This window comes from Protomyctophum bolini, assembly GCF_963924005.1.
Source record: "Protomyctophum bolini genome assembly, chromosome: 22".
In the NCBI taxonomy this organism is placed as follows: domain Eukaryota; kingdom Metazoa; phylum Chordata; class Actinopteri; order Myctophiformes; family Myctophidae; genus Protomyctophum; species Protomyctophum bolini.
The window spans coordinates 26,998,810-27,025,571 of NC_137883.1; the positions used below are offsets into that span (position 1 = coordinate 26,998,810).

Below are 26,762 nucleotides of genomic sequence, written 5' to 3' on the forward strand. Positions count from 1 at the left end.
TCCATGTAACTCGAGAACCGTTCGCCCCACCGAATTCAGTCGGATCGCCGGTTGTCCAAAAACGCATAATTATGCATGTGTGCGTACGTACGTGCGTTTAGATATTTCAGTATTTCAAAGTGTCCATGGGCTCCATGATGTCATGGACACTGGGCTCACTTCCTTCCTGGACTACATCAAGGACTGACTAAAGGGGACGAGACGCCAAGACCGTACGGGCGACGCATGTTGCTCCATGGTGCTCCATGGTGCTCCATGGTGCTCCATGTTGCTCCATGGTGCTCCATGGTGCTCCATGTTGCTCCATGGTGCTCCATGGTGCTCCATGGTGCTCCATGTTGCTCCATGGTGCTCCATGGTGCTCCATGGTGCTCCATGGTGCTCCATCCATGGTGCTCCATGGTGCTCCATGTTGCTCCATGGTGCTCCATGGTGCTCCATGGTGCTCCATGGTGCTCCATGTTGCTCCATGGTGCTCCATGGTGCTCCATGGTGCTCCATGGTGCTCCATGGTGCTCCATCCATGGTGCTCCATGGTGCTCCATGGTGCTCCATGGTGCTCCATGGTGCTCCATGTTGCTCCATGGTGCTCCATGGTGCTCCATGGTGCTCCATGTTGCTCCATGGTGCTCCATGGTGCTCCATGGTGCTCCATGGTGCTCCATGGTGCTCCATCCATGGTGCTCCATGGTGCTCCATGGTGCTCCATGGTGCTCCATCCATGGTGCTCCATGGTGCTCCATGTTGCTCCATGGTGCTCCATGGTGCTCCATGGTGCTCCATGTTGCTCCATGGTGCTCCATGGTGCTCCATGGTGCTCCATGTTGCTCCATGGTGCTCCATGGTGCTCCATGGTGCTCCATGGTGCTCCATGTTGCTCCATGGTGCTCCATGGTGCTCCATGGTGCTCCATGGTGCTCCATGGTGCTCCATCCATGGTGCTCCATGGTGCTCCATGTTGCTCCATGGTGCTCCATGGTGCTCCATGGTGCTCCATGGTGCTCCATGGTGCTCCATGGTGCTCCATGTTGCTCCATGGTGCTCCATGTTGCTCCATGGCGCTCCATGGTGCTCCATCCATGGTGCTCCATGGTGCTCCATGTTGCTCCATGGTGCTCCATGGTGCTCCATGGTGCTCCATCCATGGTGCTCCATGGTGCTCCATGGTGCTCCATGGTGCTCCATGTTGCTCCATGGCGCTCCATGGTGCTCCATGGTGCTCCATGGTGCTCCATCCATGGTGCTCCATGGTGCTCCATGTTGCTCCATGGTGCTCCATGGTGCTCCATGGTGCTCCATCCATGGTGCTCCATGGTGCTCCATGGTGCTCCATGGTGCTCCATCCATGGTGCTCCATGGTGCTCCATGGTGCTCCATGGTGCTCCATGGTGCTCCATCCATGGTGCTCCATGGTGCTCCATGTTGCTCCATGGTGCTCCATGGTGCTCCATGGTGCTCCATGGTGCTCCATCCATGGTGCTCCATCCATGGTGCTCCATCCATGGTGCTCCATGTTGCTCCATGGTGCTCCATGGTGCTCCATGGTGCTCCATGGTGCTCCATGGTGCTCCATCCATGGTGCTCCATGGTGCTCCATGTTGCTCCATGGTGCTCCATGGTGCTCCATGGTGCTCCATCCATGGTGCTCCATCCATGGTGCTCCATCCATGGTGCTCCATGTTGCTCCATGGTGCTCCATGGTGCTCCATGGTGCTCCATGGTGCTCCATGGTGCTCCATGGTGCTCCATCCATGGTGCTCCATGGTGCTCCATGTTGCTCCATGGTGCTCCATGGTGCTCCATGGTGCTCCATGGTGCTCCATGTTGCTCCATGGTGCTCCATCCATGGTGCTCCATCCATGGTGCTCCATCCATGGTGCTCCATGTTGCTCCATGGTGCTCCATGGTGCTCCATGGTGCTCCATGGTGCTCCATCCATGGTGCTCCATGGTGCTCCATGGTGCTCCATGGTGCTCCATCCATGGTGCTCCATGGTGCTCCATGTTGCTCCATGGTGCTCCATGGTGCTCCATGGTGCTCCATCCATGGTGCTCCATGGTGCTCCATGTTGCTCCATGGTGCTCCATGGTGCTCCATGGTGCTCCATCCATGGTGCTCCATGGTGCTCCATGGTGCTCCATGTTGCTCCATGGTGCTCCATGGTGCTCCATGGTGCTCCATCCATGGTGCTCCATGGTGCTCCATGTTGCTCCATGGTGCTCCATGGTGCTCCATCCATGGTGCTCCATGGTGCTCCATGTTGCTCCATGGTGCTCCATGGTGCTCCATGGTGCTCCATCCATGGTGCTCCATCCATGGTGCTCCATCCATGGTGCTCCATGTTGCTCCATGGTGCTCCATGGTGCTCCATGGTGCTCCATGGTGCTCCATGGTGCTCCATCCATGGTGCTCCATGGTGCTCCATGTTGCTCCATGGTGCTCCATGGTGCTCCATGGTGCTCCATCCATGGTGCTCCATCCATGGTGCTCCATCCATGGTGCTCCATGTTGCTCCATGGTGCTCCATGGTGCTCCATGGTGCTCCATGGTGCTCCATGGTGCTCCATGGTGCTCCATCCATGGTGCTCCATGGTGCTCCATGTTGCTCCATGGTGCTCCATGGTGCTCCATGGTGCTCCATGGTGCTCCATGGTGCTCCATGTTGCTCCATGGTGCTCCATCCATGGTGCTCCATCCATGGTGCTCCATCCATGGTGCTCCATGTTGCTCCATGGTGCTCCATGGTGCTCCATGGTGCTCCATGGTGCTCCATCCATGGTGCTCCATGGTGCTCCATGGTGCTCCATGGTGCTCCATCCATGGTGCTCCATGGTGCTCCATGTTGCTCCATGGTGCTCCATGGTGCTCCATGGTGCTCCATCCATGGTGCTCCATGGTGCTCCATGTTGCTCCATGGTGCTCCATGGTGCTCCATGGTGCTCCATCCATGGTGCTCCATGGTGCTCCATGGTGCTCCATGTTGCTCCATGGTGCTCCATGGTGCTCCATGGTGCTCCATCCATGGTGCTCCATGGTGCTCCATGTTGCTCCATGGTGCTCCATGGTGCTCCATCCATGGTGCTCCATGGTGCTCCATGTTGCTCCATGGTGCTCCATGGTGCTCCATGGTGCTCCATCCATGGTGCTCCATCCATGGTGCTCCATCCATGGTGCTCCATGTTGCTCCATGGTGCTCCATGGTGCTCCATGGTGCTCCATGGTGCTCCATGGTGCTCCATCCATGGTGCTCCATGGTGCTCCATGTTGCTCCATGGTGCTCCATGGTGCTCCATGGTGCTCCATCCATGGTGCTCCATCCATGGTGCTCCATCCATGGTGCTCCATGTTGCTCCATGGTGCTCCATGGTGCTCCATGGTGCTCCATGGTGCTCCATGGTGCTCCATGGTGCTCCATCCATGGTGCTCCATGGTGCTCCATGTTGCTCCATGGTGCTCCATGGTGCTCCATGGTGCTCCATGGTGCTCCATGGTGCTCCATGTTGCTCCATGGTGCTCCATCCATGGTGCTCCATCCATGGTGCTCCATCCATGGTGCTCCATGTTGCTCCATGGTGCTCCATGGTGCTCCATGGTGCTCCATGGTGCTCCATCCATGGTGCTCCATGGTGCTCCATGGTGCTCCATGGTGCTCCATCCATGGTGCTCCATGGTGCTCCATGTTGCTCCATGGTGCTCCATGGTGCTCCATGGTGCTCCATCCATGGTGCTCCATGGTGCTCCATGTTGCTCCATGGTGCTCCATGGTGCTCCATGGTGCTCCATCCATGGTGCTCCATGGTGCTCCATGGTGCTCCATGTTGCTCCATGGTGCTCCATGGTGCTCCATGGTGCTCCATCCATGGTGCTCCATGGTGCTCCATGTTGCTCCATGGTGCTCCATGGTGCTCCATCCATGGTGCTCCATGGTGCTCCATGTTGCTCCATGGTGCTCCATGGTGCTCCATGGTGCTCCATCCATGGTGCTCCATGGTGCTCCATGTTGCTCCATGGTGCTCCATGGTGCTCCATGGTGCTCCATGTTGCTCCATGGTGCTCCATCCATGGTGCTCCATGGTGCTCCATGTTGCTCCATGGTGCTCCATGGTGCTCTATGGTGCTCCATGGAAGGAAAGAAACTTGTGCAGTTGAGACACAACTGGCCCAGCAGATGGCGTGATGCCAATGAAAGGAGAGATGCTTGTACATAATGTCATGTCCGACCAACATTACTGTCTGTGTGATGATCCATGCTGGGACTTACTTATCCATTTGCTGTTAAAACGTTAATAGAAAAGGTAAAATGCAATGACGTGACATGATATGTACAAGCATATCTCCTTACAGTGGCACCACGCCATCTGCTGGGCCATTTGTGCCATATCTATGATTTGTCATGTCCAACTTCCTGGTCTCAGGACTACATGTTGTCTCAGTAAGACAACCCTCTCCCTATCCACAAGGAGGAGCAGTGGACCAAAGCATTATGGGGATTGTAGTCCATGACATCATGGAGCCCATGGACACTTTGAAATACTGAAATATCTAAAAACACAAATTGCCCACATAAAAACCCCAGGAAAGTGTTTATTGACTCCCAAACATCATTAAAATAAGGTTGCAAAAGGGGTGAAGTGGCCCTTCAGTCTCCTTATTTGCCCACGTCTATCCACGGTTAAACGGGACATATTTGCACTGCGTAAAATTAATATCCCTTCTCCGTCTCCAACTGTGTTTAGCTTAATTTCCTTTATTTGCTGCAGATTGCATTCCCACCTGCACTGAATCGAAATCAAATGCGATTGGAAGCGAAGCGAAAACCCAGTTTTTTTTCTCTGCAGATTAGAATGCGGTTATTTGATGCGCATTAGGATTGATTGATTGATTTATTAACAGTTTAGAGTACATTTCAAGTACAACTCAATACAAAAACTGTTAACTGTGAGTGAACGACACCATAAAGCATTACACTTGTAATCATGCAGCACCCACTTCCTGCATAACATAAACAGACCAAGGAGAGAAATAATGCTGCCATGAACATGAAGTTCCTGGAACATGACTGATTAGCATGCAAACTGCCACTACAGTACATTGGAATAATGCAAGTCAAGGTGATGGTACTGTAGGTGACAGTGTGCGTGCGGACAGACATGCACGTGTGCGTGTTATACCTTCAGTCCATTGGGTCCTGGACGTCCCATCTCTCCAGCAGGTCCCATATCACCCTGATGCCAAGAGAGGAGATAAACAACAATACATATCACCCTGATGCCAAGAGAGGAGATAAACACTACATATCACCCTGATGCCAAGAGGAGATAAACACTACATATCACCCTGATGCCAAGAGGAGATAAACACTACATATCACCCTGATGCCAAGAGAGGAGATAAACACTACATATCACCCTGATGCCAAGAGGAGATAAACACTACATATCACCCTGATGCCAAGAGAGGAGATAAACACTACATATCACCCTGATGCCAGGAGAGGAGATAAACACTACATATCACCCTGATGCCAAGAGAGGAGATAAACACTACATATCACCCTGATGCCAAGAGAGGAGATAAACACTACATATCACCCTGATGCCAAGAGAGGAGATAAACACTACATATCACCCTGATGCCAGGAGAGGAGATAAACACTACATATCACCCTGATGCCAAGAGAGGAGATAAACACTACATATCACCCTGATGCCAAGAGAGGAGATAAACAACAATACATATCACCCTGATGCCAAGAGAGGAGATAAACAACAATACATATTACCCTGATGCCAAGAGAGGAGATAAACACTACATATCACCCTGATGCCAAGAGAGGAGATAAACACTACATATCACCCTGATGCCAAGAGAGGAGATAAACACTACATATCACCCTGATGCCAGGAGAGAAGATAAACACTACATATCACCCTGATGCCAGGAGAGAAGATAAACACTACATATCACCCTGATGCCAAGAGAGGAGATAAACACTACATATCACCCTGATGCCAAGAGAGGAGATAAACACTACATATCACCCTGATGCCAAGAGAGGAGATAAACAACACTACATCTTTCTGAGATATAATCACGTGCGCTAACTAATAGTTGACTAATAATACCATGACAAAAAATGTTCGTCGACTACCTTTTTACGAGAACTACATGGAAACTAAATGAAAACTAAGCTATGATGACTAAAACTAAGACTAAATATATTGACAATTTTGTCATCAAATAAAAATAATAGAATAGAATGTTAGGAAGGGACTAGTGGACAGGAGATCCAGTATAAGTAATTTTACACTTGGTTGCTGCAACGTGTAGTAAGCTTGTAGATCGGCTATTTTCAGCTAGTGTAAAATCAGTCATTGTGATGGCATCAAGGCCCGCCAAAATACATTTTAGTCGACTAAATCAACTAAAATCTTATGATATTTAGTCGACTAAAACTAGAATAACACTAAAACATTCCAGGTGACTAAAATGTGACTAACTAACTAAATGAAAACTATTCAAGGGACTATGACTAAAACTAAAATAAAAATTTGCTGTCAAAATCAACACTGCACTGGGCTCAGTGCTTTCATACAGACATGCACACATGCGCGCAAGCATGCACACAGTCACATACATGATGCGGAGCGCAAGCTTGCACACACGCGCGTGAGCAAGCACTCGCCACGCACGCACGCACACACATACACAGAAACAGCAACTCTCAGTCCATGTTTGCATTTCATCCACGCAGCTGTCATATCGGATACAGTCCAGAATAATGAATATTTATACTAAGGAGTGGACACAGTAGTAGATGGCTATGGTAGCCAAGTGTCTGGAGTCAATTCAGTTGCACAGATTATCTGTCGTGAATCGAATGCCTAAGTGCTCGCAGTAACACATGGCATCACTGACAGCCGTAGCACGGAGTGGCAGGGAAGGGAAGGAATTACAGGGAGTAGGCTCAGGGAAAAAGCATATAATATGAAATAATTCGCGCATTTTTAGAACATGCTGTCAATGCAAAAAAAATACATTTATGCTTTAAATCACTTTCAACCTGCCAGCCCTACAGTATATGTCTATGTAATTATAGATTAAAGTTTTCAAAAACAAAACAAAAAAACTTTTCAAAACAAAACAAAACTTAAACAATGAATTAAATTGTAAAACGAAATGTCAGAGATAGCAACAATAGCAGAGCGACATGCTCTGCATGTGAGCCTGTAGATGTGTTATTGTTGTACTGTATATAGGGCATAAGTGGTTAAGACTGGATTAAAAACAGAGAGGATGACCTCTAAAATGTAGTTGACCCCATGGCCCTTCCTGTAGTGCCACCATTAGGAAACTTGCTGAGTGCGTTCTTCATGCTCCCTGAAAAAATGAAATCAAACTATTCAAGTGACTCACATGACCTATGCTCTGATTTCTAGCACCACCTTCAGGTGGTGCCAGTGGCGACCTCTATGGGCTGTTCGCTTTCAGAATAGTGTTGTTAGTATGTACATGAGAGAATACTGGGAAACCAAACAACAGTCATCTCTATCTAACACCAACGAGTCTTGATGAATTTATTTATTGGGCAGAATGTGTGAAGTAACTGTTGTTATTATTGTTTCTGCCTGCCAGCCTGCCTGCCTGCCTGCTTGCTTGCTTGCTTGCCTGCCTGCCTGCCTGCCTGCCTGCCTGCCTGCCTGCGACAGTATGACACTGTACATCAGACCACTGAACTGTGCACAGACTCTAGGAGGTGGAGGCATGTCCGTCCCTCTAGCTAGTAGCTCATATATTTTTATCCCTGGAATACGGCTCAGTGTTGTTGTCTATCCCGAGTCCCGACACAGTGGACATGGAGGGAACCCAGAGAGAGCACAGCTGCAATCAGGTCCCAATTACAGGCCTGCCACCACCACTGGTGGCCGAGAATAGAGGAAGGAGTGGTCCGGGATGATGGGGAAAGATGGGACATGACGGGAGAAAACAGCGACACGTTATAATCAGATGCCATTATGCGGTTGCTGGGCTGAGCAATTAGAGAGACATTCTAGAAAGACACCCGCCATCTCCTCGTTAAGCACTGTTGATTGACGCTTGCTAAAAGATAATTTATAGAACACTGTCAAGTGATGAAGTGGGAGGGACTTCTTGAGCAGATTCTAGGTCTGCAGGCAGGAAGTGGATGTCCTCATCCTCCCTGACGGAAAAACACATCCTCTGCTTTTGCAGCCAAGTTTTCACATTTTCAGGGTAGAAATAAGCCATGAGACTTTGATTAGCAGCAAGGCAGAAACATTTACCATTTACACTTTAAGCTGATCAGAATATAGCTAGTTGCCAGAGTTAATTTCCTATCCAGTTTAACCAGTCAAGCCCTATATTTTATATTTCGGCTATTAGAAAAATAGCCAATCTACAAACTCAGCAACTTTTAAAGACAAAAATGTCCAAAATAGGGATGACAAGGTTAAGCAATAAGCAGTAATATTTTGTGAGTAATTGTCTTGAATGATCCCTGTGTGTGAATGTTTGGTGCTTTAAAACAGTGGTTTTCAACCCTTTTCATATCAAAGTCCTTTATAAATTTGGCATTTGAGCCACAGACCAACATTTGATGAGATTTAGCCTCTCAGACCAAAAACGTGGAATATTAATTGACGTTGGTACCATAGGAGAGATAACAGGCATGCAAATGTTGATCAACATAACAATTCTTCTACTGTACATTCTCTAATTGTGTAGACTTCTTGTCAGTTAAGTATTGCAGATGTTTAACAAGAATTTACTCTTGAGACCGTCAAATGAAACTAAATGGACACATAAGGGTCCATTTTAATTTAAAACTTTAGTTTTAGTTTAAATGTATGCTCGGAATAGTTAAAGATCTAATAAGGGTCCATTTGGTTACCAACTCTCTATCATTTAACTGGGGACCACCTGGAACCCCCTCAAGGACCACTGGTTGAAAACCATTGCTTTACATTTAAAACATGGAGCAGCACAGGGGTTACAACAACCAGCCAGCATACAGAAACTCTCCTATACTCACAATAAGTCCAAGAACTCCGCTAGGACCAGGGGCTCCGAGCTCACCCTAGGAGAGAGAGATGAAGAGAGTTATTGGCTCTTTTTTAAACAAACATGGACAGAAGAGTGGTTCAGTGTTCATCCGAGCTTATAAGAGGGGGCTGTGTGTGTGTGTGTGTGTGTGTGTGTGTGTGTGTGTGTGTGTGTGTGTGCGCGTGTGTGTGTGTGTGTGTGTGTGTGGGGTGCAGGTGGGAGGGGACTTGAGCCCACTGTCCTGCTGTGTGCCCACCAGCAGACATAAAATGTGTCTGTGTGAGAGAGAGTCAGAGTGAGAGAGACAAATAGAGGGAGAGAGAGCGAGAGAGTGAGAGAGAGAGAGAGCAGCAACAGGAGCGGTCTCAAATTAAACCTAAAATTGTTAAATCATATACTCAGTGTTCTTCAGTGGTGTGTGTGATACATTTTGCACGAACCTGAACTCTGGACTAGCAAGAAAGACTACAGTATATTACAGTAGCTTGCCTTGCAGAGGCAAGCTACCGTGTGCATAGTTTGGATTAGATGAGTAGATGAGTCCACTTGTTGATGTCTGTTGCTTCATTTAAAAAACATTCAACTGTTCCTTATAATGACACGCTGGGATTGACATTTAGCTTTTAATTTAAGTTTACAGGATCATCAATGGGCTAACAAATCTGTTGGCCTTGTATTTAGACTTGCGTGTGTGTGTGTGTGTGTGTGTGCATATTTGTGTGGCCAATTTCACGAGGGTTTCAATTGTAAATGGCCTGAGGCATGGCCAAATAACGTTACTCTTTATCCGGCAGGTTTTGAAACAGCACGCCAATTACACTTCAGCAGTAAAGCTGGTCTGGCAGTCTTAAAAACCTAACTTCAAACACAACTGAAGAACAGAGCCAACACAGTAAAATCCTCAGCACTCATTTATCCATTTGTAACTTTAAGAGCGTACAAATGTAACTAAATGGTCCCGTATTGGACCCTTATGGGTCCATTTGGTTACATCTGTACGCTCTCAGAGTTCAATTAAACACTGAGGATTTACTATGAACCAAGTTGACTCACAGATGTGTTTCCCAGCAGCAGAATTGCCCGTGTAGGAAATTCCCAGTGTGTAAAACATCAGGGGAGTGTCTCTCTTCTCCGGAGCATGTTTACCAAGCATGCCACACAAATTACCGCCAAGGCCCACAAAATTCTGCATCGCTTCAAGTTTCCAACGTAGCGTATTTCCTAAGAGCGATGATGTAAATGGGCACAGTCACATTTGTTTTCTCCCATTGAGGCCTTAAGCTTCAATGGACTAATTAGACGAGTATATTGCATTGTACGAAAAAAGTCATCAGGAAACGCACGACAAATATTCATCATCAATCAATATTCACCATCGTGTCAGTCATTGTTAAACTCCATAAATCTCTGCGAGCCTGTAAACATCTGTGAGCATGCGTGACGTGTGTGTGAGTGCGTGTGCGTGTACGTGTGTGTGTGTGTGTGTGTGTGTGTGCTCTCACACGTGCGCGCGTGTGTGTGTGTGTGTGTGTGTGTGTGTGTGAGACATACTGGGTCCCCATCTGGTCCTGGAGGTCCTCTCTCCCCAAAGTCACCTGGAAACCCCTGAAAAGAGACATAGTGGCTTTTATATCCAATTCCCCACGGTCAGCTAGACCCCCCCCCATACACACTACACACTGTCCTGGGACAGCTATAGACCCCCCCCCCCCCCCATACACACCTGTACACACTACACACTGTCCTGGGACAGCTAGACCCCCCCCCCCCCCCCCCTGTCCTGGGACAGCTAGACGTCCGTCCCCCCCGATACACACCTGCCCCAGAGAGACACTTAAAAACACTTTCATTCTTCTGTAACCAGTGGTGGAAGTACATTTACTTAAGTACTGTACAGTTTTTAGGTATGTTACATCTCAGAGCCAAAGGTTTTACTACTACAACAATTTGAAAACTTTAGTTACTAGTTACTTTGGATATTTACATTTTGATTAGAAAACATACATTAACCACTTCAGCCCTATATATATATATATATATGCATTTTGGCCATTTGTAAAACAGCCGATCTACCAAGCGGTGCGACGCATTGTGAGCTTGTAGGTATTGTGAGCTATTGTTTTTAATATTTCACTTTTACTTTTAGTACTTTCAGTACATTTCGATGCAGATACTTTTACCCGAGTACATTTTGAATACTGGACTTCTACTTGTAACAGAGAGTACATCTACATTGTTGCAGAATTTATACTTTTACGTGAAGCATTTGAGTACTTTTCCCACCACTGTGTTTAACTTCATGTGTACATGACTGTGTGAATACACTCAGTGAGTGGCCTTGGGGTTATAGTGTCTCCCTGTTTTCCCCCAATCAGTTGGATTGGGGGCAAGTTACACTGTCTAGCGTCATGCCGCGGGGGTGTACTGTACTAGTACATCAAGTTACACTGTCTAGCGCCATGCCGCGGGGGTGTACTGTACTTGTACATCAAGCCGCCCTCCCGAAACAGGAGATAGGAAGGCTACTTACTTTATACTTCTTATACTCCATTACCACAGTCATACTGCTGCTAAAGTACAGTATGTGCTGTCTTTACTTGCAAGAGTTAATAGTTGTATTATTATTATATTTATATAGCTCGGCCAGCTGTGCACAGAAATTACACACATTGCACCCCCACTTTAAGAGCATCTTCTAAATCTAAATGCCTAAATTGTAAATTGTATTCTGCTTGGGAGGGCCATGCAAGCAGCAAGCGGAACCGCAGCACCATGACCCTGCGGAACCATTGCCCACCACTCCTGAATGAACTGTCTGGTGCTAGGACTCTGGTGCAACGCACAGGTCCTCTGGTGAGAGCAGGAGTGGACCTGGTGAGACGTAGGAGGGGCCCGGCCAGGAGACAACCCACAGAGCCTAGTCCCTCCATGTGCCAGAAATGTACCTCCCAGCCCTGGCAGAGTAGTTCTGGAATAGTTCCAACGGATTGTGTGCCCCTGGTTTTTCCCTAGTGGGACTGATTGAGGGTAGCTACTGGGACGTAAGTCGGGACTTGATCACTCCCGGCTGGGTCGCCCGAGTGAGGGGTATGATGTTGAGAGACCCGAAACCCTGTCGACCTCAGGATACATCACTGAGGATACGTCCCAGGTGCATCCATGCGATGTTTTTTTTGTTATAGTGCTAAAGGATATAAGGACTGCTTATTTTAATATTTTTTTATTCTCCCTTCATTTCATTTTAAACAATCTGTAGCAATAAGTATGTTAAATCTATAGAGGATAAAGAAGTGAGTAGCAAATCGAGTGGCAAAGTGAGTTTAACGTTGTTTAACGTCATTTAATGCAATCAGATAGGACTTTTCTTTTTGGATGTATGGGCTGTCAAGGCCAGAAAGTCGTTTTATGCCTGCATAACTTCCAGGTATGATGATGATGTCACACGCATACCCTCTAAATAACTATCACATCTGCGTATGGAGGTGGTCTCCATACGCTTCCATTGAGACATATTAGATCCTGGTGTTGGGTAGGACGTGCACACACATGCACGTACACCCTCTTCTAGATGGTTCAGCCTCTACAGAGCTAAAACAGTCTCATCAGACAACACAGAATTATTTTGGGTCTCAAGCCGATAAGGTTTTAGGTGTTTATATTGTGAAGTGTCTGGCTGTGGAGGCAGCTTTGTTTGTCTTTGTCTGTCATCTTCTCTGTGTCCTGGAGGACGAGAGGGAAGGAGGAGTCTTCAGAAGACAGGTCCTGGGATAAGTATGATGATTTCCCTGGTGGCTGCAGCTATCAGCTGCCCCTGGGCTTGAAAATAAAAAGACCTCACAAATTCTATGAGGTCAACCACACTATACTGCTGTTACCACTGTGAGCTAGTGTGGAGGTAAACAGAAGCTTACACCATAATTATGGCCATATTGGAAGACGTGATATGATAATTTAGTTCTGTGAGAGTGAGAGAGACTACCCCCTCTTCAATTACTAGTTTACTATTTGCTATAGCTACCGTGCATTCTAAAATGTTCTCCTACATCCTAGTGCCCTCCTCACGTCACGTGAGGAGGGCACTCCCACATAAACTACATAAACTATTCCTTCGCTGGGTTTGCGTGTGTTCAGGTGTTTATCAATAAATATTTAATTTACAAGCCAATAAGCAACAGAGCTGCAGGATGAGCGCAGAAGTCTGTCCATCTACCAGTGGTGGAAAAGTATTCAAAGTATAAATACTGCTATGTAGAAATACTCCATTACAAAAAAAACGTCGGGAATTCAAAATTTGCTTGAGTAAAAGTACAAAAGTATTGGCAGCAAAATAATGCATTATGCAATTTCTCATTTCAAGTTTTCAAATGCATAAAAATCTTTTGAAAATAGCAGATCTACAAGCTCACACAATGTGTCGCGGTAGCTCACAATGTGTCGCACCGTGACGCATTGTGAGCTTGTAGATCTGCTATTTTCAAATGGCCAAAATGTATACAGGGCTGAAGTGCTTAATGTTTCGTAATAATAATCTAAAAAAGTAACTAAAAACTAAAGTTTTCAAATACTGAATATACTGAATGCTAATATATTCCTGTGAGATGTACAGTAGTGGAGTAGAAGTAAAAGTATTGGAAATTGGAATTACTCAAGTACAAATACCTCAAAAATGCACTTGAGTACAGTACTTATGCAAAATGTACTTACTTTCCACCACTGCCGTCTAGCACACAGAACAGGACCTGACTATGGCTCTGGTTACATCCCACATGTCAACATAGGCAGCTATAGCAGGACCTACAATGAACCCTTCCATTACGTAAACCATAGAGAGACTGGATAAGGGTGCCAACGATGGCGTAGAACGTAAGGTTGCATGACATTCATTTTCAATTAGTTTTATTTTTCCGTTTTTCTTTTACCTTCATGACCTCAATTACACCCACACACAACCTGAACTTTGAACATGCAGTGGACTTTATGTGGTCTGGGGTTTTCTCTGTGTGTTCTGAAGCCTTTTGAGCTGCAATGAAAACAGGCAAAATCCCTCAACACTGAAATCTGCTGGCAAATTCTTATGTTTGTGGATTTTTTTGTGGACTCTTACCTCACAGTCCACAGGCAAATCAGAGCACTTGTTTGAGCCAGAAAACCCCAGACCACAGAAAATCTACTGAATGTTAAAAGTTCAGGTTTTTTGGGTGCAATTGAGCTCAGAAAACAAAACTAAAAACTAAAAAAAACGTTTTTTTTAATGTCACAATCCCTTTAAGCATCCTGTAGAATGACGAATAATGTGAAGCAAACTTTTTAGCAACCACTTAATTCACCTGAGCATATACACTGTATACTGTATACAGTGCATAACCTGTATGTAAGACGTAACCTGCTACCTGCTAACTTTATTCAAATTTTGTCCAGCTTTTGGTGTATAATATATGTAACCCAATTTTTGTCCCAACACAAACATTAAATGCGATTGACAATGAACGGACAATTCTGAGTGTTTGTGTAAACACAAACATTCATAAGTGCTCCAAACATTGTATATCCTCAAAGTCCATAGACTTGGCTGGCAAATGGTTTGCATCATAACTGCTGTAAAAAATCAATAAAAAGCCCATAGACTTGGATAGCATATGACGAAATCGCCAAAGCCATGCATTGGCGGAGCTAGCGCCCCTCAAAAACCGCACACACACACACACACACACACACACACACACACACACACACACACACACACACACACACACACACACACACACACACACACACAAAGGACAATTCATTATAGTAGAAAAGGATTATCTATAAAGTATGTTGAGACAAAACTTTACCGGCCTACCCATCTTGCCCCTCTTCCCTGGTTCTCCGGCAATGCCCTGAAAATGAAATGATAGACAAAGAGGGAGAACATGAACATGAAATGATAGACAAAGAGGGAGAACATGAACATGAAATGATAGACAAGGAGAGAGAGCAGAATGCAGACATGGCAAAAAAAGAGAAGAAGACAGCAAACAGGGGGAAGAGACAGGGAGACAGGGAAAGAGAAAGGCAGACAGAGGGATCTTATGTATGCAGTCATCCAAATCGCCACGCACTTCTTCACCACATAACAAAATGAATGAAAATAAAACAACAACACCACCACCACACACCATTAAAAACTCAGAACCTTCAGCCTTTGTTGGCTCTCGCTTTAACAGATGGGAGAAGCATCTGATGGCAGCCTATCCAACATTCTCTCATTCTGAGAGGTTTATTGCTTTTTTCACATATCTGTTAAACAAACACCCATTTCCCCTGGAAGAGAGAGAATCTGGCTCTTGCATGCAGCCAGGGTATACTGTTTGACAAATGTAGCCTAACTGTGTGGGTACTGCACGTATTATTTTTTATATTGTTTTTGTACATACTGCACATTTAATAGTCTTCTTCAAGATTTACGTTTGTTTTCTTTCATGTTTTCTTTGGCAATGTGAGCGCATGTTAGTGCAATAAAGTCAATTTGAATTGAATCTAGCTGGCTGGGTACTGTATGACAGTGGTTCTCAAAGTGCAGTTCCGGGGACCCCCCAGGGGTCCTCAAAGGGGTTCCAGGGGGTCCCCAGCTAAATAATAGTTAGGGACCAAGTAGACCCGTACAGGTTCTGTAACTCTGAGAGTGTACAAATGGAACCAAATGAACCCGTAAGGGTCCGTGGCCTAATGCCTGCCAAGCTGGGTTCCTTGAAATGAAAACATTTGAGAATCCCTGCTGTATATGAGCCATCTAGCTCGCTGGCTGGGAAAGGTCCTCTGGGTACAGCCTGCCTCACACTGACGTAACCTTCTGGCACTAGTCAGAAGTAGGGTAATGGCTGCATGTTTTACAGGCAGGAAGCGTTGAGGAGTTCAGGCAGTTCAAACACTTCAGGGGAGTCCCCTTTAAGACTCAACACCTTACACAGCAGTGGTGTCTCAAGACAGATATCCTAATAGGTATGACATATTAAGTATAGTCACTCACTCTTTCACCATCAGGTCCAGGTAGGCCAAAAAGCCCTGGGATTCCAATGAAACCCTGTGGGGGGAAAGGTGATAGAAGAAGTACAATTTAATTGGACAGCAGAGGAGGTTCCATTGTCTTTGTGATGATTTATATATTGACACAGAAGGATGGGAAGCAGAGAGAGAGAGAGAGAAGAGAGACAGTGGATGAACATGACTCAATTCCAGGCCTAAGAGTTTACTAAGGCTTTGTTCAGACTGCAGGCAAACCTGATTTGTTTCTGAGATCTGATCATTATGACCGTCCACCACATATTAGTCTATTCAGACATCGCCCACCTCTCTGCTGTGGTAAAGTGGTAATGCTTAACGCACAGTACACTCAGCCACACAATGGTGTCGCTTGCCAGAAATAGCCAAGCTCCCATTGTAGAGCTTTTAGATCTGCTGTTTTCGCCAAGCGACACCGCCATACGACAAATCAGGGTCAAGAGTGTGAAGACCGAGACACTTTCTCACTTGACAAAACCAAACAATTCTGGATGAGCCTAAAAATCTGATTTGTGCTGCCAGTCTGAACATAGCCTAAGCCACTATCTCTGGGCACAATCCCATTGGTATTAATGGCGATCTCAAAGGGTGTGTGTCCAGCGAGGATGGATGGGGGGGCGTCCAGCGTGGATGGTGGGGGTGGGCTTCCATGGAGAAAGTGTATATGCCCATGGACTGCATGGTGCGGGCTTCCACGATGTAGTCCAAGGGCACATACCCTCACACCAGGGATCTCTGAAGATAGCAAAGACATCTCACTGGACTGTGGGCGCACGGATACACAGCTGGAAACAACAATGACAACAACAAGCACAGCAAAAACAACAACAAATACACACACAGTGGGCTATGTTGAGAGTGTCTCTGTGGTGGGCCTCAGATGAGACGCTTTGCTCTAAGCACAATAATTACTGGAGAAGAGATGAGAACAGTTGCTATGGACAGGAAGCTTTGTGGCTGACAGAGACAGGAGGGAGAGAGAGAGGGTGGGTGGGTGAGAGAGAGAGAGAGGGGGGGAGAGAGAGAGAGAGAGAGAGGGGGGGGAGAGAGAGAGAGAGGGAGAGAGAGAGAGAGAGAGAGAGGGAGAGAGAGAGAGAGAGAGAGAGAGAGAGGACTAGCGGGGCCTCATACGGAGCTTAAACAGGAAATTCCAGCATGTGGGGGCAGGGAAGGGTTTGGTGCAGCAAGCGGGGGCACTGATAAAGAATCTTTATTGGAACGCAACATAAAAATCACTGTTTGTGCCAGTGTGTGTGTGTGTGTGTGTGTGTGTGTGTGTTTGTGTGCCTAAAGGGTGTGTGTTTGTATGCGAAGGCGTGTCAACAGTTACAGTTTTTCACTTACAGGCTGTATACAGTGACACAAGTGTTTACATGGTGCTGCCGGGGTCCTAAGTTTAGCATTCTAATAGTAGTTACGTGCGCCGATGGAATGCGTGTATACGTGTCTTTCTAGTAAATGTGTCTGTGTGTGTTTATGCAGGTGGCAACGGCGTCTTATTAAAAGTGTTTATGAAAATACATTATGTGCAAGGAAGGACAAAGTGCTGTTGTGTACAGTATGCGTACTAGTGTGTACTATGTGTGTGTACGTGTACACACATGTATACGTGAGCATGCCTTTGACCAGTATGCAACAAGATAACTGAAAACTACGTAGATGTTGTAGTGTAGTGATGAATAGAGCCGAGGATAGTATAGTATGAATAAACATGTTTATAGTATTTTATATAGTATAAGAACTCTTGTTTTGTATAATTAAAATACATATTTACGCATAATTCATGCTTCGTCATACGATGTTCTCGCATCTAGCGCACAATGTGCTTATAGATTTCTGGCGGGAAACACCATCGCAGGACAAAGTATAAAGCAGGCCTTAAGTCACATGGGAGGGCAACAGATCAGCAGTGTTGATTTAGTCGACTAAAACTATGACAAAAAATCACTACCTTTTTTCATTGACGGAAACTAAATGGAAACGAAATGAAAAATCAACACTGGGAATTAGGGAAGAAAGTCAGTTCACCTACCCGAGCACCTTTGGGCCCCATGGGTCCTACTGGCCCTGGTAAACCCTGGAAAAAACAACACAAAACAAAAAACAGAAACAGCAGTTCAGTGGTTTAACATTGGTGATGTGGATGATAAACAAACTGAAACACCGTTTCCACAACCACTATATGATACATGTATGGGTCACTTACAGAATGACCTTTCAACTACATTAGAAGTATCTCATGACAAATTACGATTTAGCGCAGATATAAGTCGTCATCTCCGGTGTATGTTTAAAACAAGGTATTGCATCACGTCCACAATCTCACAAATGGCATTAACATTTTATTTGATTAATAGAAACTTTACAGTTTCAGCCACAGCTGCACCTACTGGTTGACAAGTAGTACTGAATAAAAGCTCATAACGTAATATCGCCCCATGATCAAGCTGGGATGCCTTGTTGGGAGAGTGGTAGAAGTTTGATAGGACAAGTTATGGAAATCTCTCACAAGGTCACCTTTAACAAATGTATTTATTTTGAATGAAATCTAATTTACAAATTCACTATACAAACTGTAGCAAAATTCAGTTTGTCTTATCTCCGAGATATTCAGGTTAAATTAATAGTTCAACCCCAAAATGAAATTTCACCTATCGATTGCTCACCCCGTGAAGCCTTGAGATGCATGGAGATTTGTTTCCTTGTGTCACATTCCTTCACGTTTATAAACTCCAAAACAACTCTCACAGTATTTAATCGAAGTGTCAGGTATGCAGTCCATGTCCTCGCTACTTCCAAAACGGAAGCTTTACTATTTAAAAGACTTCCTGTATAAACAGGCTCATGCTCATTTTTGCCTCAGAGTCACAGGGACTCGCTCATTCCCAAGCGCTTCGCCCGGTTTCATGAATGGTAACCGGAAACTAACGTGATGATGTGTATGGTACCGCTGTCACGCTGTTGTTTCAAATGGACAGATCTTCAAGCTAACAGCGTGTCGGCGTGTACCATAGAGTTATAAATAAACAAAACGCTCGGTACCAGTTCAACATCACGACCAAAATCCCTTTCTACGGATGAATTGCTCACTCACCTTTGCGGAGGTAAAAATAAAATCATTGACAATCATTGTCATGAGTGCACAGGGGTTTGATGAGGTTTCGCCGGCTGCACTAATAACTTTGGGGCGGGCCTGTCTATAGTTTGAATGGACAGGTATCAGTCAAAAGGGAGACATCGAAGAGGAAGGACGGGTGGGGAGGGATCAACATGTGGAATGTCGGAACAGGTCAGCTCCATATATGGATATCTAAGGGTTTGAGGTCAGATGTCGAGTTGTTGGCAGGCTCCATATATGCAGATCTAGGTGATGATCCAGTCTTCTCCATGTATGGCTATGCAGGGTTTGATGTCAGTGTTCATATATGGAGACAGCCATATATGGTGACGTGACATGTCACGAGGCATGAGGGACTGACGGCCATATATGGTGGCGTGACAGACGGAACGACAGACGGACATGTTTTGCAGGTTTTCATAGTAATCTATCTGTGACCTACGGTCGTAATGAATACAAACCGGTGGGATTTGCATCATGCATTATTATGCATAACATAAGCTACAAGAGACTTGTTCTGGAGTTTATAAAATGACTTTTATAGCGTTTTTTAATTTTGGACCGCTACGTTATTCAATTAATTATAAAGTAGTCTTTGTTTTGGGGATTTTTCTTTCATTCACCGTGAAGGAACGCGACACAATAAACAAAACGTCTTCATGAATACAAGTATTATATAGTATATGATATAGTTTGTGTACACAGCAGTATTATATAGTATATGATATAGTTTGTGTACACAGCAGTATATAGTATTATATAGTATATGATATAGTTTGTGTACACAGCAGTATTATATAGTATATGATATAGTTTGTGTACACAGCAGTATATAGTATTATATAGTATATGATATAGTTTGTGTACACAGCAGTATTATATAGTATATGATATAGTTTGTGTACACAGCAGTATATAGTATTATATAGTATATGATATAGTTTGTGTACACAGCAGTATATAGTATTATATAGTATATGATATAGTTTGTGTACACAGCAGTATATAGTATTATATAGTATATGATATAGTTTGTGTACACAGCAGTATATAGTATTATATAGTATATGATATAGTTTGTGTACACAGCAGCCACGCAGGCTAGACTAGTCCACTACCCGGTCCCTGCCTACTGCACCAATCACAGCACAGCATCTGAGGATTTACTGCACCTGCCTGCCAGGATAACCTTTGGCACCTGGGCTTCCGCTGGGTCCTAGCTCACCCTGCAGAGAATAGAAAGATGGAGAAAGAGAGAGAGAGGGAGAAGGGGGGGGGGGGGGGGGGAACACAAAATTATGGACTCATAGACACAGACAGGTCTTTGTGCGGGGTAGCAGCAGTGTTGATTTCGTGGACTAAAACTATGACGAAAAACTTTCCTCGACTACCTTTTTTCACTGACGGAAACTAAATGGAAAGTATATGAAAACTAAGCAATGTTGACTCAGACTGAAACTGAGACTAAATATAGTGACAATTTTGTCAACAAATAAATACTAGACTGTTAGGAAGGGAGAAAAGGGACTAGTGGACAAGAGATCCAGTATAAGTAAAAGACAAGTCATTTGACACTTGGTTGCATGCTGAAAATAGCAGATCTAAAAGCTCACAAAGCGTCGCGTTGTGGGCTTGTAGTTCTGCTATTTTTAGCAAGTGTAAAATCAGTCATTACGACGGCATCAAGGCCCGCCAAAATACATTTTAGTCGACTAAATCAACTGTAGATTTAGTATACAGCACTGTACCTGCTAAAACTAAATGAAAACTATTCAACAGACTATGACTAAAATAAACTAAAATCTAAAGTTGCTGTCAAAATCAATGCCAGTTCATACCATTCCTATAGAGCATGAACGCATGCATGTCTAATTTCCCCAAACGCACTATAGTCCCTGTCTTTCACTACGATACATGGTGTACTCCAGTGTCCCTATTCTGGGTAAGATGGACTAAGATTCGGCACAAAAAAATGAATATTTGATGGTCTACAGTACAAACAACGCCATTGGGTTGTAGTGGTTAAGCCAGTCAGTATCGGATGGCCAAGGTGCAGACAGTGGATCTATAACTCAGTGGGTCCATATGAGACATTGCATGTCAGCAGTAAAAGTGGATGCTCAGTTTATACAGAGCAGCTGTCCTGTTCTTTGGAGACTATAGGGCTATATTTTTGTCCATGCTAAACCCCTTATCCCTAAACTACTTTGCCTTTTTTATTTTTACTATTTTTGAATAATTGAACTAGCCGATCTACATCAACACGTTGTGAACTTGTAGATTGGCTATTTTAACTATTTCAAAATAGTTTAAAAAAAAGGGCGTTTAGCATGGACGAAAATGGAGCCCTATGAGAGCTGGGCAACATGTGCTTGCCAAACAGTTGTGCCTCTATTATTCAATCAGTGATGTTTGGGTGATTCACGCCGAAGGGCGCTGGTCACTAACAGTAGCTGCTTCATGGGAAAGTTGGGGGCGTTTGAGGGTGCACGCGACAGGACAAGGAAAAACACACACACACACACACACACACACACAGGCTTTAGTGGAACTCTCCTTTGCCGGTGATGTCAGATATTGGAGAAGGGACACACTGTGTGACAACAAGACGAGAGAGAGAGGGTCTTTCCCTGCATGTGACCCTTCCGGAGTAGTGGTGGATGACCCAGCTTGGCTGAAAATAGCCCTTTTATTTAGGCACTACGGGGCTGGAAGCTCCAGAACTAAAATAGCCTCCGCTGTCCTGGATGGGACCAGTCAAGAGCCAAGTCTCCTCCTACTTGTTCCGTGGGCGGAAAAGGTTTCACAGGGACAGTGTTCCTCCAGTGTCGTGTAGGACTCAGCCAGACGCAGTGTGAGAGGAGGGACAGACACAGAGAGACATGGAGCGTGTCATAATAGCATCAGGGTCAAGCCCTTGATGGGATTGAAATCAATTTAATCGAATATCAATCTGGCTTGAGAGATTACTCCATATGTTCGGCTCCCCAAGACTTGGTGTAGAAGGCGTAGAAGAAAGTGGGCCATGGATAGAACCTTGGGGGACCCCGGTCAACAAAGTAATATTGATACATTAGGGTTTAAATGGTACCTCCGAAAGATACTTACAGTGTCTCCAGGGAGACCAGGGGGCCCGGGGTGACCTTTTTGTCCCTGCAAGAGAGAAACAAACATCAACTTAGTAGCTGAAGGACAGAGCAATGGTTGAAAAAAGGCAGTTGAAATGCATAATTTTCTTCAAGTGGCATGATGCACATGAAGCATAAATAAGCCTATAAGAATGAGAGTCCTACAGAACAGGTGAAAAGAACATAAGTCATATTTCGTACTTTGTCGTATGATGGTGTTGCACAGTTGAAAATAGCTGATCTACAAGCTCTAAATGCATCGCATTGTATTTGTGACGCGCTGTGAGCTTGTAGATTTGGCATGCAGCAATCTGGCATTAAAGAACTCGAGTTTTAATGTGCGTTCAAACTACAGTAACACCAACAGGCAAACACCAATAGACAAACACCAGGGCCATAAGGAATCAATCGTTGTTGTGGTACTACATTTTTTCCACTGGCCATATTCACAGGGGGAAAAAAGGGATGGATCCAGGCAAGGATCACTTTACATTTACCACCAGGCTAGACCAGACGAGACTAGACTACACTGAAGACACAGGAGGATTCTAGGGTTCTGCTGACTCCAGCAATACAGGCCTCCCAACAAATGGGGAAAAATCAAAAAGGTGGGAGGACATGTTTTCCTAAACCACACACTTTGATAGAGACATGGAGAGAAGCAAAGCGGGCTGAGAGGAACAGAGAGGGAAAGACTCCTGTTGTTCCGTTTTCCTAAACCACAGCCTCACAGTAGCCATCCAAGACTCCCAGACAGTGTTGATTTCGTCGACTTTATTAATACTATGAGAGAAAAAAAAGTTTGTCGAATACCATTTGTTCACTGACAAAAACTAAATGGAAACTAAATGAAAACTAAGCTATGGTGACTAAAACTAAGACTAAATATAAATTTCATCAACAAATAAAAACTAGACTAAAATGTTAGGAAGGGACTAGTGGACAAGAGATCATTTTACACTTGGTTGCATACTGAAAATAGCAGATATGCAATCTCACAACGCTTCAACTAAAACTAAAACATTCCAGGTGACTAAAACTAAATGAGAACTATTCAAAAGACTATGACTGTCTAAAACTAAAATCTAAATTTGCCGTCAAAATCAACACTGTCCCAGAGTTGCTGTGAACAGTGCCTGTCATCTGACTGACTGCAGCAGAGGAACATTATGTTACACAATCACACTCCGAGCATTCCTATAAACGTCTCAATAATAACCATGTCACTGTCAGCGCGACACACCCCCCCCCCCCCCACCCCACACACACACACACACACACACACACACACAGCGCTTGACTGAAGTTACAGTATGCATCCACAACTACTTTGCTTTGTTATATATATACATGTATATATATATTCAGAATTTCTAGCTAAATAGCTACAAGCCCGTCTCTCGGTTAGTGTATATCAGTAGGCCGCCTACCCATTTGTGGTTCAAAATGAACCAAATCTCCCTGCAGAGAGACCACTAGAGGGAGACTGTCAGGGCTAAATTAGAAAGTGGGGTTCATGGACCTTTGAGGGGGTAAATAAGAGTGTGCAAATGGAAACAAATGGGTCCATTTGGTTCCATTTGAACACTCTCAGAGAGAGATACGGGGGGTCCTTGAAATCAAAAAAAGTTTTACGACCACTTGGCTTTATTTGTATCATTTAGCGCGTTACACACCGTGTCCACACACAGTCCACACACATGGTCTGGAATTACCACACTGAAATTAACTACGGTATCTGGAACTCTTGACATTTGCTGTTCCACGTGACAGAACTGAAAACACACACACACACACACACACACACACAGCAACTTGTGGCTGATCCTAAACCCTGGCCTCTCGGCCCATAGCCCAGACCATCTCAGATCCTTATCTCACTCATTATAACCCTGCTAATGAGAGCGGCTGTTTCCCACTGGCCCGCCCGTGTTTACAATGCCACTTGCTTAACGAGCATGTGTGTTCAATCAGATAAAGCCAACAGAATGCCTTTCATTTACAACAGCTAACCCAGTAGCACCCAGTAAGCACTTTTCTCCCTCCGTCGCACCTCTCTAAGCTGCAGAGGTCCCATGCATGGCACGCTAAGCCACTGCTTCTCAATGTGGGCCCCGCGGACAACCAGGGGTCTGAGTGGACCCTTACAGGTCTTTACGAACCCATACAGGTCTTTACGAGCCCATTAGACCTGAGGCTGAGTCTACAAACGCCTTCTAAAAAGTAGTTCACATTTCAATATTTTTCAAAAATGTTCCCAAAATACCAGATGTACAGGTTCACATCGCAGCAGAATAGCCAACCTCCCAAAAAATATTAATGGGTTCTCTCTGTCTCTCAGACTAAAGACTAAAGTGTAGTACAGGGTCCCACCCATAAGTGTTATCAAAATGGGGGTCTGTGGACTAATGCATATCAAACTGGGGGTCCTTGAAATAAAAAAGTTTGAGAATCACTGTACTAAACTGGAACCCAAATGTAAAATTACTCTCATTTGCTTATTTATTTAACTCTGAAATGTACAAAACATTTGAACACTCATAAACCTATGGTCATGAAGTGTGGGTCATGAGCGAAAAGAATAAGGTCGCGAATACAAGCGGCCGAAATGAGTTATCTTCGACGGGTGGCTGGAATCTCCCTTAGAGATAGACTAAAATGTTCCAGAAGAACTTGAAAGAATTAATTTTATGCTTCGTTGTATGCTGAAAATACAACGAACATGACAAACATGACAAAAACTAAATTGTATTCAAAAGACTATCAAAACAAAACGTCAACACTCTGAGGGAGCTGCGATGATTTGCTTTGCCAAACTACTACCACAAAGCACTGCGGTTATCATACCATGTGAAACTGCCAAACATAACCCATCAATGTACCATTATGGATGTCAAATGTGTGAGGATTCAGGAACAATAAAAAATACAGTCAAAAGACAAAACAGCTAGCTAATAAAAACAGATGACAAAATTACTTAAGACATAACATGAGCATTTTTATTCTTTCCCAACTTGCATCTCAGTGTCACCCAATAAAAAAAACAACTTAAGTACCACTTTACTTTTTAAGCCATTTGATAATAGCAGATCTACAAGCTCCAAACACATACCATGTGAGCTTGTAAATCTGCCATTAAAACATTTGGGAAAACTTCTGAAACAAATTAAGCCATGTCCATCCATTGCAGTCATATTGGATCTTTCCGATCACGTCTGGCTCTTGTACTATGATGCTTACATGAAAGGCACATAAATGGTGGTTTCTTTCCAGTGGAATGCCCAGCCAAGACAGATTTGGATCAGGTATATTGCCACCCCAGTTACCACCAAAATGCTGAATCAGACCTCCTGTTCACCCCCAACACGAAGAACGGGATCAGGCAAAGTGTCTGCCCGAGTGACTAAATAAATCTTTGTATTAAAAAAAAAGTGTGCATATGGACCATGGATAGTGTTTCCATAGTGGACACACTATGGAGTCGTCGACGATGCCTCATGATGGCACTGCAGTGGAAGGGGTTTTCACAGCACACTCGTCACCGTCTTTGGGCCAGGAGAGATGCTCCTGATAGAACGCGATGACAACCTGTGGGCACTTGACGTTGGCCACTTTGGAAGGCACCAGGTCGGCGTCACCACTTCCCTTCCACTTCATCAGGAACATCAGCTCTCCAGTGCTATCGGTCAGCGTCACCGCTGGCAGCAGCAGCATCACCACCTCTGCCTTTATCATAGGTCTTCATGAACTCGGCAATGAGGCCAGCACATTCCAGATTCTTCTCTGGTTCCCAGGTGTTCTGTTCCTCGGGGAATCCTTTCCACTTCAAGAAGAACTCGACTTTGCCTTTAGTGACCCTCCTGTCCAGCACCTTCTCAACAACATACTCTTCCTCCTCGGAGGCAGATGAAGACTGCACTTTTTGAGACTTCCTTCCCATGGTGGCTGCTCAACACACTGTATTACAGACAATGCATAAGTGAGTGACAAATAGTGGTGGGAAAAGTACTCACATTTCCTACTTAAGGAGAATTCAATGCTAGAAGGCTTTCTTACCTTTATTTGTAGTTGTTACGTGCCCACCAAAGAGGTCCAAGGTGTTATTTTGTGGAAAACCTCCTTATTGGCTATTTCCCCTACCATAAGCCCTCAATGAATTGAATGCTGAATACTTATTTCGATGGAAATAAGCGATGGAAATAAGCGAATTAGCACAACACCCCATTCAATTCAATTCAATGGCTTATGGTAGGGGAAATAGCCAATAAGGAGTTTTTGCACAAAATAACACCAGGACCTCTTTGGTGGGGACGTAACAACTACAAATAAAGGTAAGAAAGCCTTCTAGCATGGAATTCTCCTTTAAGGTAAAAGTATCAATACTGCAATGTAGAAATACTCCGTTACAA

The 26,762-nt window shown here is 44.8% G+C and overlaps 1 protein-coding gene and 1 pseudogene across 2 annotated transcripts in view; both read right to left on the reverse strand.

Annotated features, from left to right (window-relative positions):
• LOC308310216 (uncharacterized protein) overlaps nt 1-26,762 on the reverse strand; it is a 131,041-nt gene that overhangs the window by 48,492 nt on the left and 55,787 nt on the right. Inside the window, exons 8-15 of the mRNA XM_080756430.1 lie at nt 22,334-22,378; nt 20,398-20,451; nt 18,140-18,184; nt 16,076-16,129; nt 14,901-14,945; nt 10,615-10,668; nt 9,053-9,097; nt 5,172-5,225 (exon numbers count right to left, since the gene is read on the reverse strand). Of these exons, the coding sequence (XP_080612556.1) occupies nt 5,172-5,225; nt 9,053-9,097; nt 10,615-10,668; nt 14,901-14,945; nt 16,076-16,129; nt 18,140-18,184; nt 20,398-20,451; nt 22,334-22,378 (396 nt within the window). The remainder of the gene's footprint in view (nt 1-5,171; nt 5,226-9,052; nt 9,098-10,614; nt 10,669-14,900; nt 14,946-16,075; nt 16,130-18,139; nt 18,185-20,397; nt 20,452-22,333; nt 22,379-26,762) is intronic.
• LOC308310416 (chromobox protein homolog 5-like) lies at nt 25,849-26,293 on the reverse strand (annotated as a pseudogene). The gene has a single exon. The product of its transcript is annotated as a chromobox protein homolog 5-like (transcript).